Source organism: Primulina eburnea, chromosome 14 (assembly GCF_022965805.1).
Source record: "Primulina eburnea isolate SZY01 chromosome 14, ASM2296580v1, whole genome shotgun sequence".
Lineage (NCBI taxonomy): Eukaryota > Viridiplantae > Streptophyta > Magnoliopsida > Lamiales > Gesneriaceae > Primulina > Primulina eburnea.
Genome location: NC_133114.1, coordinates 29,045,607 through 29,062,115, shown reverse-complemented (window position 1 = coordinate 29,062,115; position 16,509 = coordinate 29,045,607). Strand labels below are relative to the sequence as shown.

The 16,509-nt window shown below is 34.3% G+C and overlaps 2 protein-coding genes and 1 pseudogene across 14 annotated transcripts; 1 reads left to right on the top strand and 2 right to left on the bottom strand.

Moving 5' to 3' along the window:
- The first annotated feature begins 440 nt into the window (after positions 1 to 440).
- Positions 441 to 5,036, top strand: LOC140813128 (sugar transporter ERD6-like 16). Of its 13 annotated transcripts, none has more exons than XM_073171572.1 (18): positions 441 to 771; positions 880 to 942; positions 1,742 to 1,831; positions 1,945 to 2,004; positions 2,206 to 2,271; positions 2,348 to 2,413; positions 2,514 to 2,589; positions 2,687 to 2,751; positions 2,915 to 3,007; positions 3,100 to 3,180; positions 3,270 to 3,354; positions 3,528 to 3,574; positions 3,781 to 3,843; positions 3,926 to 3,985; positions 4,069 to 4,122; positions 4,325 to 4,384; positions 4,569 to 4,683; positions 4,894 to 5,036. In XM_073171572.1, exons 1-18 carry the CDS (start codon positions 580 to 582, stop codon positions 5,007 to 5,009), a joined length of 1,452 nt encoding a protein of 483 aa, XP_073027673.1. In that variant the 5' UTR covers positions 441 to 579; the 3' UTR covers positions 5,010 to 5,036. The 13 variants fall into 13 exon arrangements, with proteins under 13 accessions (XP_073027673.1, XP_073027672.1, XP_073027671.1 ...); XM_073171571.1 differs by having other exon boundaries at positions 1,945 to 2,019; positions 4,906 to 5,036; XM_073171570.1 differs by having other exon boundaries at positions 1,945 to 2,019.
- A 149-nt stretch (positions 5,037 to 5,185) lies between these two features.
- LOC140813131 (probable prolyl 4-hydroxylase 4) lies at positions 5,186 to 8,746 on the bottom strand. Its single transcript, XM_073171579.1, has 7 exons — positions 8,503 to 8,746; positions 8,308 to 8,365; positions 8,097 to 8,201; positions 6,741 to 6,798; positions 6,174 to 6,349; positions 5,751 to 5,820; positions 5,186 to 5,644 (listed from the first exon to the last, which is right to left on the bottom strand). The coding sequence occupies exons 1-7, from the start codon at positions 8,637 to 8,639 to the stop codon at positions 5,355 to 5,357; spliced, it is 894 nt and encodes a 297-aa protein (XP_073027680.1). The 5' UTR covers positions 8,640 to 8,746; the 3' UTR covers positions 5,186 to 5,354.
- Positions 8,747 to 10,753: 2,007 nt separating this feature from the next.
- Positions 10,754 to 14,262, bottom strand: LOC140813130 (receptor-like cytosolic serine/threonine-protein kinase RBK2; annotated as a pseudogene).
- Positions 14,263 to 16,509: the final 2,247 nt, after the last annotated feature.

Here is a 16,509-nt window from a genome sequence, read left to right as displayed (position 1 = left end):
TATGAAGGAGAACACTTATTGATTAATAACAAGGAAGTACAAAATATTTCACTAAAAATACTCTCATTTTAACATTATTTTCTCACAACAAATCATATTTCTTCAAAGATAAATAATTCTCAAGAAATTTCACTCTTAATTCCTATATGACTTCACACTTATGATTATAGATGAGAAGATATTGTGTTTGATGTGATTTTGAAATAAAGAATGAATGAATATAGATGAAGTTTGGGGAGAAAAACAAAAAATAAAACGTCATTAATTACATAATTAAATCAATCATTTTTATCACGTGTTAATTATTTGTAAAAATTAAAATAACGTGTCTTAAATTCAAATTTGTTGGCTTGATTTGTTAGGCATCCATCGTTATATATAGCATGAAGGGGACAATTACACGTCAGAGACAGCTTCGCTCGCATGAATCTTGATATGAATCTAAAACACTTAGCTTAAATATCTTAATCTTCAACTGTTAATTCATTGTCTATTCTCAAATTCATCTCACACAATATACATCTTTTTGCTGCATTCATTTCAATAAATCTTGATTTCTTTAGCGCGCAGAAGTTAGCCATGGCTATTAATGCTGAATACCATACTGAAAACGAGGGTCGACGTGACTTGGAGAAACCCTTTATTCGAAACCAGAAATGTGTCGATCGTGAAGAAGAAACCGTGAACCGAGGACTCGAAAATGGATCGATTTGGATGGTTTTGTTGAGCACATCTGTTGCTGTTTGTGGATCTTTTGAATTCGGATCATGTGTAAGTTTGTTTGTCAAGTTTAATTATGTAGGATAGTTTCTTGGTTTTTTTTTTTTTTGGAAGAAGAAGCGTAGAAGAGTTTCTTTAAGTAATATTCTCATCGTGCAGGTGGGCTATTCATCACCTACTCAAGCACAAATAAGACAAGAATTGAACTTGACTCTACCTCAGGTACAAAATTTCCCCAACGAAAGCTTTTGGAAATGATGACGATCTCACCAAAATTGTCCAGTGATTTTAATTTTGGTCCTTTTTTAAGTTTCCCCCCCCCCCCCCCCCCCCCCCCCCCCCCCCCCCCCCCTTTTCAATCTTAACATGCATAATGAATAACCGGGAACAACAATTTTGGTCTTATAAGTTTGACTCTTACGACTTTGATCATCTATAAAATCAAATTTTAGTTTTAGTAGGTCTTTTATTATTTTTTTTTAGCGTTTAGTCTTTTTTCACACGGAGTGACATATACATGCATGGTCACATTAGCATTCATGTAAAAAAAATTCTAAAATTGAAAGAAACTTAACTAAAACTAGAATTTTTGAATACCAAAATCACAAACAAACAAATATAAAATACCAAAATTATAATTTTCCCTTGCTGATCTGAACGAGCAGGAATTGCCACTTGAAGTCAATGATATCTAATGTTTTAATAGACTGGTTTTTTTTCATAATTTGGATTAAAATGTATGAACACGTATTTAGATGAATGTAGTTGAATGAGAACTTTTCAGAGTTGCTTCGAGAGCATAAAAATTAAGATATAGATAATACTGATAGATGAATGAAAGTTATATTCGAATAAGTCTTGATTTCTCAGGAGTGGACAATGCTATGAACTTTATCTTAACTCTAAAATAATGGTAGCTTGACTAAATAAAAATATTTTGAACTGTTCCATTCCATAAATTATTCTGCTAAGCTTCTTCTCACGTGGAATAAACTATTTTTATTTTTTCACGTATGCATAGTACGCAATGTTTGGGTCAATAATCACAATTGGTGCTATGATTGGAGCAATTTCCAGCGGCAGAATTGCAGATTTCATTGGTCGAAAAGGGGTAAGCAAAAGAAAGGAGAAGGAAAATAAAAAGACTGTTTATTTTATTTTATTTTATCCTTTTTCACTATCGTTATATGTAATTTTTTCTTTTGTAATTTTTTTATGTGACAGGCAATGAGAATATCAGCTGCTTTATGTATCATAGGATGGTTAGCTGTATATTTTGCCATGGTACGTGCGATCAATGTCAAGTATCATTTTGCTGTAAATTATATTGTGACTTTACCTGCTGGAATTTAGTGGCTTAGAATGTCATGAGATGATTAAACGAATTTGTAAATTTTGTATATTAATAGTTTTTCCAAAAGGGAATACAAAGGTGAAATAGTAAGGATCAAAATCCAGCTCACGGCACCAAATATATTGATGCAGGGGGCTTTGTGGCTAGACATTGGGAGGTTTTGCACAGGATATGGCATAGGGATATTTTCTTATGTGGTAACAACCATGTAATTTGATTTTCTACACTTGCATTATTAGGCAACCACGGGTTAGAAATCGCGTAATTCGACAGGTTCCAGTATTTATTGCTGAAATCACACCCAAGAATCTCCGTGGAGGACTTGCCACTGTTAATCAGGTGAGAAAAAACAAATGGACATTTTTTTTAGCATAAAGTTAGTTTTTAGAAGTAATATTTGCCTTATAAACTAAAGTGTTCTTATTTCTTGTCTCGGCAGCTGATGATTGTCAGTGGATCATCAATGGCATTTCTGCTGGGAGCAGTAGTAACCTGGAGAACCTTAGCTTTGACAGGTGAGTTTTTAAACATGTAATAAATAAACAATGGCAAAAAATTTACGTTTACTTCTCATGTAACTAATTTGTATTTCTATCATTTTATGATATATAGGACTGATCCCATGTATTTTGCAACTTGTGGGACTATGCTTCATCCCAGAGTCCCCAAGATGGCTGGTAAGTATGAATTAGACCTCCATTTAGTGAATGGGGTTGAGTAATCCAGATATATAATCTTGAATGAATTGAACTTTTTTTATGGCAAAACCTTCCTGCTCTTCCCTCTGTTGTGTCTGCGCCTTTCGGTTGTGAAATACGAATGAAAAATCGAATCTTGCAGGCAAAAGTAGGCCATCAAAACGAATTTGAGCTGTCACTACGAATGCTGCGCGGCAAATATGCTGATGTTTCTAAAGAAGCTGCAGAAATTCAAGTACATTTTAAGTCTACAATTATTTGACATGTAATATGATTTGAATCATTTTTTTTTTGTTTTGGTCAAGTATAAAGGTTATTTTATTACAGAAGAGCATTGGCGCCCTTCAAGATCTTCCTAAAGTTCAAATCATGGACTTGTTTCATGCCAAATACATGCGCCCTGTCATAGTAAGAAAACCTTAAATAACATCTTGTTTTCTTAAATATTTAAATGTTATACCTTAATCTTACAGGGTTTTTCTTATCCGTGCATTCAGATTGGTGCGGGACTAATGTTTTTTCAACAATTTGGAGGAATAAATGGAATAGGCTTCTACGCTAGTGAAACCTTAGTGGCAGCAGGTATGAGTTGAAATTTTTGCGCACACATTTTCAAGTCTACTCATTGTCGTTCTATCCTACACCAAGACAATGGTGGTCTTAGGTTGGCTCTGAAGGGACGAAAAACCTTCCAACTCCGTTGGATCGTCCCTTATTTCTAAAGTTCATCACTGATATTGATGGTAGAAATGCAGGATTTTCTTCAGGAACGATCGGAACAATCTCTTATGCCATAATTCAGGTTTGTCACTTTTAGGAAAGCAGTTCCATGCAAATTCTGGCGGGCAAGATGTATATCTTTCAAACTATACATTAAAGCCGAAAATTTGTGATTTTTTAAGGGAGGGACCCAATTGTTCAGCTCATGGCAACTGCGTGAAGTTCTGCATTCGACAACCATTGAACCAGAGTTTCAATTAATTAGTTTTGTTTAACATAATACGTTAGGTTCCAATTACTCTGCTGGGTGCAATACTAATGGACAGATCGGGAAGAAGACCTCTTCTCATGGTGAATATTTTTCCAGTGAAATTTACATTATGTAGCAATGTAAGTAAAAACTTACACAAAAAAAATGATCTTACATTTTCAGATATCAGCATCAGGAACATTTATTGGATGCCTTCTAGCAGCAGCCTCTTTCTACCTGAAGGTAAAGTTTCAGAATCAGGGTGATTTTCATTTGTTGTAGCAAAATTTTTTCATATTTCAACAGTCTCGTTCATTCCTAATCAGGGTCAATCTCTATTACTAGGATGGGTTCCAGGTCTAGCTATATCTGGTGTACTGGTAAGGTTAAGACTTATTTTTCGTCAAGAAACTATTATTAGTCTCATTCTGGTTGGAGTAGTCTTGTACTAACTTCTTCAGCTCTGCTCCTCGTGAAAATGCGAGTTTACCCATCTTTATACTGACAATACACAGATTCTGAGCAGCCAATATTTAACCATACAAATGGGATTTTTATGGTCTCTTGAATGAATGTCAATAGGTTTATGTAGCATCGTTTTCGATAGGCATGGGGGCGGTTCCTTGGGTCATAATGTCTGAGGTAAAATCAACTCTCTCAATATGTGCTTATCTCTTGGACCTGTTAGACTACATAATGCTTTCATTAAAGGGCTCTTAACGTGGGTCGAACCGCAGTCATGTGAACTGCTGCAACATCACTGCCACCAACTATTCTTTTTTTAACCAAGTGTGCAAGCATTTTAACGTTGCTACCCGTTTTTCAGATATTCCCAATTCATGTGAAAGGCATTGCTGGAAGCTTGGTAGTGTTGGTGAACTGGTCAGGTGCATGGGCAGTTTCCTACACATTTAACTTTCTCATGAGCTGGAGTCCACCAGGTAATCATAAAAATGGCACATATTTCACAAGGGCTATCACCACGTGCATTGGTTCACAGATTAAGTATTTTCAAATTCCCCGTGATTTTTCTGAAGTCGCGAGTTTTATGGCCCCTTCAAGTTTCCTACACCATTCACTGACTTCAAAAGATTTTAAAGATTCAACAATGTTGTATTTTTTGAGAAATTTCTGGCATACAAGTATTTCAGGTACTTTTTCAGTCTATGCCGGATTCTGCGCGCTCGCTGTACTGTTTGTGGCAAAGATCGTGCCTGAAACGAAGGGAAGAACACTGGAAGAAATTCAGGCATCCATCAGCTCGTAGAAAACATACAGCGATAAATAAGAGACTTTGATATTCGTTATGATATTTTCCGATGCTATTAATTTTTATGATATTTCAAGATTAACGACCCTATGAGGAAATAAAGTTTAAAATTGAAGTCAAACTTTGCTACCTCACGCCCCCCTCAAAATGGAATAGTTTTCAGGTCACATAAGTCGAGCACAGAACAAATCTTTTTAGACAGCGTGAAGTAAAGGGTATGAAAACAGACGGTTTTTTCTGGTAATTATAAAAAATACTATTAATTACGTAAGAGTTCAGCAAGTAAAACCAACGTAAACAGGTGAATTGCCGATGAAACTGTTTTGAGTGGAAGGCATAACTTTAACACACTTTGCAACTCTTCCGGCAATATCCAGGAAGATCTGATGATCCGACCATATATTCTGGATTCTTGTTGCATTCCCCGAGGGAAGCCCATCTTTCGCAATTTGCATCTGAATCTATGCAGTTCCCACCGACAATCTTGTCGAAAGAATCCACATGAATCCACTTTGTCGCAGACCATTTCTCACCCTGGTCTACCGGACAGCCAGCATGAAGGCTAGCAGGGTCTGGAATTGCATCTGGGTGAAGACTGAAAAATAGAAGTGCGTCTCCTTTGCGTGGTTTCACTGTAAAATTTGATTGGACAAAACGAAAAGAAAATTAAAATACAGTTACTGATCACGATAACCTCTTCAATCACATATAATTATAAGGATCAATTAATTGTCTCACCAGCAGGACCTTGTCTTCCACACTCAGAAAAATCGTTATCAGCTGAAACAGCTCTGCGACGAGTTGATTCCTGCTTCATGTGATTGAGATATTTAAAAACATATAACAGAAAATGTAGCAGATGGGGAGAAAACATAATGAAATTTGACAGTGATTCATCAGGCCTTGACAGAACTTTCAGGCACATACCATGTGAATTTAAGGAATACATTTCTCTATTCAAAATAGGTATGTCTCTCCACAAAATGAACCACAAGAACACACAATAAACAAGTTAGATGCATGAAAATTCTGCAATATAACAAGTTCGAACCCTTGTTCTTCTGAGGTATATAAACATTGCCTAGTATCTAAAGTTTATGAATAAATCACTGCTTCTGAAGCATCTACAAAAATCTCACAAAAAAAAAGTTCTGGACAAACCTCTGCAGACGGAAAAACAGTTTCACCCCCTTTCTCGACATCCGTAAGATACATTAGCACAGTAGCTATCCGGTGCCCACCCCGAGCAATGTTGACCTTGTCCGTAAAATAATCATAATGAGGTTCATATTTCTGCCCAGGCTCATAACGTAATACTTGAATATCTTCTCCATTCTCTATCAAACAAAAACAGAAAGCAGGACTTCAATTCAGTAAATTCAAAAACTACTTGTCTCCAGACTCCATGCCTGCAACAATCAAGACTAGAAAGGTGTTTCATTACTGTAAAATGTTACGGAAGGGTCATTAAAATATCATTGACAACATAAATATTAGGTCAAATTCACCGGCCAGCACTATCTGAATTTACTTCCCACAATTTTGCGAGTTCAATACAATAAAAAAACTCAAAAAGACATTCCCTAATAATGCTATATAGATAGATGTTTCATACTGCAAAGGTAATAAAAAAACTGACAAATCTGGCTCATGATCAAATGGTGATATGCCCCATATAAAGAAGTAAATGATTTTTTCAGAGCTCAAATTTTCTGCAACATGGAACACCTTTTGGTAAAAATGTCCACATGGATATCTTCTCTTCGATGCCAGCAACGATAGGATCCTACACAAGACGAGTAGAAAAAGATTTAGGCATGTGACGAGTTAAGTCTCGAAAGCCAAACAGCAAATTAAACAATAACTAAGCGCATGAGTCCGTGGTTCATTTACAAGATTTAAAGTGATTGTTCTTTGTGTGATGTTTGTCCCTCCAATAAATTTTATTCAAGTCATTGCGAAAAGTCACATGTCAGTAAAGAATCACAACTGAATATCATTTAAAATAATAAACAAAAGCCACCAAAACCAATAACTCAAGCTATAACTTTTTCACCTTTGCACCAAAGGGCTAACCAACCGTACCATCAAATGTTGAAAAAGTTAAGCAAGTTATGGACACCGACACAAATAACTTGCAGTACTATTACCTAATGAATCATGCATGATTCACATTTTACAATTTCTGTTATCTTAATCAGCTCAAAAGAGAAATTAATTTTGTGGGGATATATACTGACGTGCAAATTGAGTTCAACAGGGATTGCTTTACTTGGTTTTAATAAACTGAAAATTTGACTGGAAAAAGGTTGAAACTTTGATATGACGGCCTTTGAGCAAAAAAATAATAATAAAACACAATAAAAGAATATAAATCTAGGGTTGTTCAACTGCTGTTTGGTTCGATTTTAAATAAAAATTCGAATCAAACCACATTTCGTTGATTTGACAAATTTCAAACCAAACCAAAGACAAAATTTTTATAACCAAACCAACCCGATATTTCAGTTTGGTTTGATTTGGATGACTAAGTTTAAGTTTTTTGTTTCATGGTGAATTAGTGCATTAAATACTGTAATTTGGAAAAAGTGGTGATTGACATTTGACAGAAATTAAGTGAATATTTTATTTGCCCGTGAACTAAAATGTTTATAATTTTGTAATTTATGAAAAACCTAGACTTTCAGAGTTATAGTTATATTTTTAAGGACTAAAATCTACAATAAATAAACTCTCATTGCAATTGTACTATTTCAAAGCTCGCTAATAAAGTAATAAAAACTAAAAAAAAATAGAATAAAATTGTATCTAAGAAAAATTACAATAAATTAACAAATTTTATTACATAACTTTTTATATCAACGTTGTTGGTTTAAACCAATTTGGTTAGATTTTTTCCAAAGATTGATCCAAACCAATTTTTACGATTTTAAAACCAATCCAAATCGTGATGTCATGAAAACCAATCTAAACCATGCGGTTCGGTTTGATTTACAGTTTGGTTTGGTTTCTGAACACCAATACATATCAAAGCAAAATCAGATGATAAAATATTGAAAAAAGGAAAAGAAAGAAAAACCAAACCTTTTCCTTCGGAATAAACATTCCAGAGCTAGTCCGTACTTCGCTCAGCTTACTCGTGCCAGACTCACTGTCCGCCACAGCTGACCTCTTCAAGCCGTCTTTTGCCTAATTTAATTACGAAATCCCACAAAGCACAAAACCAACAATTAATTAAAACCTAAAAGGACGAGGAAAAACAAAGATCGATCTCTTTAATCAATTCTAAACTCACCAGCGAGATCAAATGATTGCATTCCTCATTAGTTAGAAAACCTTCATACACAAATGCTCTAAAACATAATTAAAACCGTACCGCAATCAAAAAACAGTTAATCGATCGCCAATAGCTGTCAAAAGATCCTTACAAATTGTAAAACAAATTGAAGGGTATGGATAAAGAGAACAACATGGTTCCAGCATTCAGTACCTGGGCTTCCATGATAACGGTTTGACTTTAGATGGATTGATTATCGAATGTCCGGAGGACTCCCGCGCGATCGCTGCGATAGTAAGAATGAAAATTAGTGCAATTCGAGAAAATTTGATCATTTGCCCAGATTTCATTTATGGAAATATTTGATCGAATCTGAAATTTTCCGAGACTGAGACTTGGGCAGATCATTTAACAAAACACAAACGACTGCGAGGAGTTAAAATGACGTCGTTTGCTGAGAATTTTTTTTTTATTTTTAGTTAAAGCATTATAAGATTAAGTCGGTAAATCTCTGAGTTACAATATAAGAAAGCCAAGATAGAATATTTTCATCTAACGAAAGTAAATTGGAAGAGCTATTGAATGCTCTATGAGCAAAAAAGTGTACATAATATTGACCGAACTGATACATATGATTGATCGACACAAAAATGATGGACTAAAAGTACTTGCACAATGATATATTAAACTCTCATTTTGCCACCCTAAAATATGAAAAATCAATTTTATATTTATATATCATTTTATTTGACTAGCCTAAAATACATGAATTACTTAAATATCAATTAATTTTATAAAAAAATTGTGAGTTATAAATACATATATAAAAATCATTCTATATTATGAAACATATATTCGATATAACCTAACCCATTAAAAATACAATTTTTTATTTTTAAAATATTATTTTTTATTGTAACTCACATATATAGATAATTGATATTATTGCATATTAGACCCATTTTTATAATTCACTTAATAAGAAGAATGTATCAAACTTTTTTTGAAATATTTATTTATCTATTAATAAGATTATTCATTTGACATGAAAAAAAAAGTGTAATAAATGTAAAAAAAATGTCTATTTGACATAAATTATAAGCTATGGTGATAATCTATTCACATTTGTTAGAGTATTCTGTACGTTACTGTAATTTTTTTTATTATATATTTGAAATTGTTAAATATTTTATAAAATAAATTTAAAGTAATTTTATTGTAATATATGTTATGTGTGTAGTCAAATTAACTTCCAAAAATATAGTTGCTAAATTTCGTATCTTTTCATTTTTTTCACTTTAATCTTATGATTGCTAATATTATTAAATGTTATATATTATTCATAACATTATTATTGCACATAATAAAATCATAAACCATCATTCTAAACGTTAGAGCACATCAATAATTAACCACTGATTTTGTATTTAATATAGAATTGAATTTTAACAATTAATAAAATTCAATTTGCCAATTGAGTAAACAAGTGTGAAATCTCACTGTTGACATTATGTTATTGAAAAAAGGATAAAACTTATGCGAGACGGTCTCACGGGTCGTATTTTGTGATGAGTCATATATCTTATTTAGGTCATCCATGAAAAGTAATATTTTTTATACTAAGAGTATTAATTTTTATTGTGAATATCGATCGGTAGAATTGACATATCTCACATATAAAAATTCGTGATACCGTCTCACAAGAGACCTACTCTTGAAGATAGATTTGATATCTGACAATTAGAAAATCCTTCCTCATATTCACACTTTCATATCTATATATATAGATATAGATTTGTTTGTCAAATTTAATTGTGTGAGGTTATTACCGTTAGAGCTTGTCAAGGAAACAAACATTGAAACAAGATTTTTTTGTTGGACGAGAGATTTGTTATAATTGGATTTTAAAACCGAGACTTCATCACAAATTAGCAATCATTGAATAATTTGCAAAAAAACAACAAATTAGCGATCATTGAATAATTTGCAAAAAACATATGTACCTGGGCTTCCACGAGATGGTTCTGACTTTACATGGATTGATCATCAAATTTCCAAAGGATTTCCTCACCATCGATGCAGTTTACAGAAGCAAAATCAGTGGGATATGAAAAAAAGTAATCATTTTCCCAAATTTCACTTTTGTGGAAAATATTTGTTTGAATCTGAACTTGATCTGTCATTGCGAACTGTGAGGGACTAATTCAAAATATACTCCTCGAGAAGATGATGCTAGAACAAAATGCCTTTATCAATGTGATAAAAATGATTTGTACCAATGAATGTGACTACTAATTAATATGGTGGTTGAAGGTTTAAGATGAGGCATGATAACATCTTAGACTGGGACCAAAAAATCTTATCAGAAGAGAGTGTAAGTACATTAACTAGTGAAAAAATATTGCCGGCGCGGCCATGTTCAAGCCGATTCATCCCTTCAATTTCTAGAATGAATATATGGGAATATAGGTTGGCTGACAAGTTGAAACCCGTTAGTTTTCAAAAATTCTTGCTCAACTGGTAGAATTTGGTGGGGCACAACAAACTTTAGTTCAAAAAATTGGCTGAGGATTTGGAAAGCAACTTACCGAAAGTTGCAACGGTGAGGTGCATATTAGACTTCTAAATCATGGAAGATATAAACGCGAGTGCATGGGAAAGAGGACATGGGGGTAGTTCCCCTACAATTATTAGATTCTATAAATAAAAGTTGAGCATTTTTTAAGCAAGCACAGATGGAAAATATTATCCCTAAAAGTTGTAAAAGTGGAACCTATGTTTGTTCCCATTACTTCTACTTCCTAAAAGCTAATTGAAGTCAATCATAGAGTATTCACAAGTAATTACATACAATTCACTTCTACTCTATCTCTTCATTTGATGAACTACCCCATCACGAATAGTATTCTAGGTAAAATTCATAAGAATTTTGTCAGAACGAAATCTATGTACACCGTAGGCAAAATGGCGATCTTGGCTTCAAAATTTGTCAGGGTTGCATTCTTCTTCCGAAATTAGCTCCAAGGGGTATGTCCTCTTGAGTGCAGGCCGTTTCTGGAACTTCTTCTTGCTTTGCATTATGCCTTCACCACATTTTAACATACTCACAACCTGCATCCCGTTCAGGAATCATTCACACTAAATAGTTTATTGTATTTGCGTTTTTCACTCTTAAGCATCTCTCAAAGAGCTTGCTAAGTAAACAACTTGCCTGGCTCATTTGAGGCCTTTCTGAAGAATTAGTGATGAATACATAAGGAGGACAACCGTACTCATTCGACTGACTTGGCCATAGTCATAGACGCCATTGAGTGATGGATCCACTAGGTCCGGTCCACTATACTTTTTCTGTTCAGCAGAGGTTTGGCCTGTAAAATTTCAATCAGATTAGAGTGCATCTCTTGGTTGAAAGAAAAATTATATTATTATCCAGATTTTTATGCAAGAGAATGATTATTGTCTAGAAGCAACCATACCCACATCACAAGGCTATTGTGTGATTCGTCTAGAGCTGGTTGACCACTAATGAGCTCTAACAATAGCACTCCATAAGCGTAAACATCAGTCTTTTCATCAACTATTCCATGCATGAAAAGCTCAGGAGGGAGATAGCTGATAAGAGAAAGGTTGAAGTATTATGATGATATGGTTTAAAAGGTTTCAACAATTTCTGGCTTATGTAATGCAATCACCTACCCAAACGTGCCTTCAAATTGTGAAACAGTCATGTGAGTCCAGTTATCAGGCAGCCACTTTGAAAGCCCAAAATCAGAAATCTATAGGAAAGAATGAAATATCAAAGTTTTAAAGTGGATAACTGCCAAAAATTAATGTCAACTCTTTTACATCAAATTCACATCAAGATAAGGGATTGCTGCACAAGAATTTTGCAGATATCGTTCGCTACCTGAGGTTCAAAATCTTCAGTAAGCAAAATATTTGCAGACTTGATATCTCTATGGATAATTCTTTGTTGACACCCCTCGTGAAGATATGAAAGCCCAGATGCAATTCCCGGAGCAATATTGTATCTCACATTCCATGCCAGTTTGCCACTTTTGCCTGAACAAACCATGCAAAACGAAACTATTATGAGATTCTTGAACATCTAAAAGCTCGTTTCTTGTCACAGGGTGAGGGACGAACCATTCAGGGAAGATGCTAAATTCCCATGTGGAGACAAAGGAAGAACAAGGTGCATCCCTCCTTCGACACCGTATCCAATAACATTCGCAATGTTTGGATGATTAACATGTATTAGAATACCGAGCTCGGATAGGCAGTCTGCTGTCATTTCCTCCTGAGTTCCCCGAATCAACCTTTTTACGGCTACTAGTTGCCCATCTTTCAGGTGTCCCCTGTAAACTTCAGAATAGCCTACCTCCACAATCAGGTTATCTATCCAAATAATTAATAAAACTCATATTCTTTACATTTTCTTGACATTAATATAATTTGCAGTTTATCCATTCACACCGAGGATCTATCCAACCACATACCATGGCTAAAATTATCGGTCGCTTCTTCAAGATCTGAAAGAGAGAAACTTTTCCAAGAAGTTTCGAAGCAATAGTACAAGTCTACTTCTATATGGGTAGGCAATGCAGGCAAGCTTTGTGTGTTCCTTGTTCGTCTTCTCGAGAGTTTCTTGATCGAAGAAAGGTTAAGTATGCTAGGGTGGAAGGAATGCAAATTCATCGTTGGCCCCTTTTTTAGTTTCCGAATGAACCCTTTCCACTGCGAATCGGAGTTCCCATCTGTTTTAGGCTCTAGTTCTAATGTTCTTGTCACAGAATTACCAACCGTTTCTGGCTTTGCCACCTCCCCATTTTCTTCTCTAAGCAAGCATTCTTCTACTAGTACTTCCTCCACACTTAAATCATTCAAATCTGAGTCACAATTCATGATTGCAGTTTTAGCGGATTTAAATTACCATTTACCTTGTAAAAGAAGATCCGACAAAATATATGATTTTTATACTTGGCTGATTCATCCTGTAGTTAACTACAAAATAAGAGAAACATTACTAGAAGATTTGAGATTATTACCATTATCAGAGAGTAAAATGGAGGAAGCAGGAACAAGCAATGTCTGTCCAAACACCAAAAATTCTCCTTCAGAACTTTCAACAGCAATATAGCACGCATTCTCGCTTTCACTGTCAATTCAGAACCTGTTAGATTATATGTACTACTCCTCCAAAGGGGAACAATTTTACCCCAAAATACCCACCTCATGCAAATTCAATTCAATACTTGGACCAGGATACAATGCAGTATGTTCTTGGAAATAATCACTCCAAAAAATCCAAATTTTTTTGTTCGACAGAAATAAATTTTCTCCACCTCCTGTTGGTTAGGAGGTCACTGGTGAGCATGGCCAACCCAGAGATGGAAAATCAAAAAGGAAAAAGGAAAAACTGTAATCATCTCTTTTTATACATGTGCAAGATGTTCATTTCACCCTACCAATACAAACTTCCCCGTGGCCTGTTTAATAATAATCAGAGCAAGCTAACATTTACAAGTTACGTTGATATTGCCCGCTGCTTTAATTTCACTACATTGTTCACTATGACATAGTCTTGAAATCATGCACTTGAAACAATCAAAACAAATGAATCCCAAATTTTCCGACCAAAAAGAACAGAAATGAAAAACATGGTACTTTTCGTAGGAATATAGTTAAAAAAAAAAAATCTACCATTGACAGAATATAACAAAAAAAGAAACGATATTGATGAAGTATAATAACCGTGGAGGGGTGAAGGTGTCATGGGTGTTTTCCATGGTTCCTGGGCTCAGGAACCAGTGCTCAGCTCTGCAAAATTCTGATTCAGAATGGGTGTGAGAGAGAGAGGCGATGTGAAATGGAATGGTGGTGGGCATCTATTGTCCACATTTTATGGAAGATCTTCCTGCTGAAAATTCGGATTCTCCCATGTTAAATTTACCGAAGGGAAATCCAAGACACGATGCTGACACGGGGATACATGCAAAAAACCATGGACAGGGTGTGACATGCTGGTCACGAACACAACATGTAACACGAACATCAATCCGACACGACCCAACACGAAAAAAATCAGGTTTGTGTTGGGGTTTTTCAGGTTCGGGTTGGGTTCGGGTTGGGTGGATTCGGGTTAGTGTCATGTTAGACGGGTTTCGGGTTGGGTCGGGTTGGGTCGCGAGTTGACCCACAAACTTTTTTTTTGAAAATATTACCTATATTTTTATATATTATATGTTTGAACAAAATTTATTGTATATTTATGTGCTTTCATCATTTGATATTTATTTTGCATATTTTTATTTTTTAACAATTTTTTATTTGATCTTAGTAAATATACTTTTAATTTTCTACGATTAAATTTTCAAATTTAAATCGAAAATTTTGTTATTATGTGGTTAAATTAAAATATTATTATTTTTATTTATTTTTTTGAATTTTTTTCATTAATTTTTATTAAAAAATTAATAAAATTCGGATTAGGCGAGTTAGACGAATTGAATTGGGTTATACGGGTTCGTGTTCGGGTTGGGGGTTTTCAGGTTGCTTCGGGTTGGGTTCGGGTTGAAAAAAAGTAAAAAAAAATTCGCGGGTTGACCCGAAACCCGACCCAACCTACCCGATTGACACCTCTAACAATATGCACACGGAATATACCAAAATTTAAATTATAAAAATTTACCCTATACTTTGATTATTGAATTTTATAAAAATGTAAATATATTTGAGTAATAACCATGGCAAGCTATTTAGCTCGAGTTTTGATATGTGGTGAGATGTGATGTCACCTTCCATTGAAATACGAATAATATATATGATTTAATGATATTGAAAATCTGATATATGAAAAGAATTATTTGAAATATCTTATGCTAAAAGTATTACTTTTTATTATGAATATCGATAAGATTGATTTGTCTCACAGATAAAGATTCATGAGACCGTCATACAACAGAACTACTCATAATTAAATTAGTTGAACATAAGAATGAGTAATTGTAGATATCATTGATGAAGATTATTATGATTTTGGTTTTTCATTTTCAATTACAATTATTATCATATTTTATTATGTAACATTGTTAGAATGAAATATGTAAAATACATTATTTATTTATTTATATCTTTTTTTTAATGAAACTTTGATAAACTTGTCATTCTAATCCCATGCCAAATTAAGTCCTTCTAATTTGCTTTCCATTAATTTCAGGCCTCCAAATTTCAAGCGACTATGAAATGGAAATGTCAACATCTTTATCAACAAATACAAATATTATATATACATTAAAATTTATATGTAATATTCAAAATCCATAAAATAAAAAACACACCATATCTTCCCCAATGAATATTAATATCTTAACTATATTTGAATAATTACTATAGAGTCGTTTTTTTTTTAAAAAAATAAATAAATGTTAGAGATTTACCTAAATTTATAAATTGGATTATTAATTAATAAAGAGAATCTTAAGTTTAGCATCAGTATTTGCAAGCAATAGAGTATTTAAATTGTTGGACTGAGCAAGTGAAATTACAAAAACATATGACAAAAATTTAATTTGTATAGGCAAATATTAGTCGAGTAATGGAAAATGTTCAGCTGTATATGATTCATGACACCGTACCACACGAATTTTTGTCGACACCGAACGCCTCCCCATACCTGGTTCATATTTATTTGAGAGAAAAATAAATAAATTCGGGTAAATATTTGGGGTTCTGCAGTTCTTTCAGGGAAGGGAAGACTTACAGATTGAACTTTATTTTTCTGTTTATCAGGAATTTTTTCACGGGTTGTGTGGTATATTTCGTTAATCTTGTTTATCGTGTGCCAAATGGGAACGGAGGTTATGCGGCCGCAGGATCTATTGACGGTGAATCGGGTTCCACCCGTGCCGTTTCATCGCCGGCGGAATTTGGTCGGGGACGGGAGTTTGACGAATCTCACCGTGAATCGGAAGGGAAACTCTGTTGATGGGAAGGCTTCTCCCAAGTCGGATCAGAAAAAATTTCTCAAGGGGACGAAAGCGAAGAAACCAACATGGGTGGAGCCACGCCGGAAGAGTGGTTTCAGTGACAACGGTCTCGTTATGGGCCAGGTGACTCTATTGAGAAGAGGCGAATCGTTGAACTCGCTCACCTTTAAGACCAAGAGCGGAGACTCTGAATCCACTTCTCCGAATCAGAAACCGGTTGAGGATCTGGCAG

Bases quoted from the DNA above. Each gene is read 5' to 3' on its own strand.
- LOC140813128 (XM_073171564.1), top strand. From the start codon at position 580: ATGGCTATTAATGCTGAATACCATACTGAAAACGAGGGTCGACGTGAC. The intron at 943-1,741 runs GTACAAAATTTC...ACGTATGCATAG, and splicing joins TGAACTTGACTCTACCTCAG to TACGCAATGTTTGGGTCAAT. The intron at 3,844-3,925 runs GTGAATATTTTT...TTACATTTTCAG, and splicing joins GAAGAAGACCTCTTCTCATG to ATATCAGCATCAGGAACATT.
- LOC140813131 (XM_073171579.1), bottom strand. From the start codon at position 8,639: ATGAAATCTGGGCAAATGATCAAATTTTCTCGAATTGCACTAATTTTC. The intron at 6,350-6,740 runs GTGTTCCATGTT...TTTGTTTGATAG, and splicing joins GTGGACATTTTTACCAAAAG to AGAATGGAGAAGATATTCAA. The intron at 5,645-5,750 runs GTGAGACAATTA...CAAATTTTACAG, and splicing joins TGGAAGACAAGGTCCTGCTG to TGAAACCACGCAAAGGAGAC.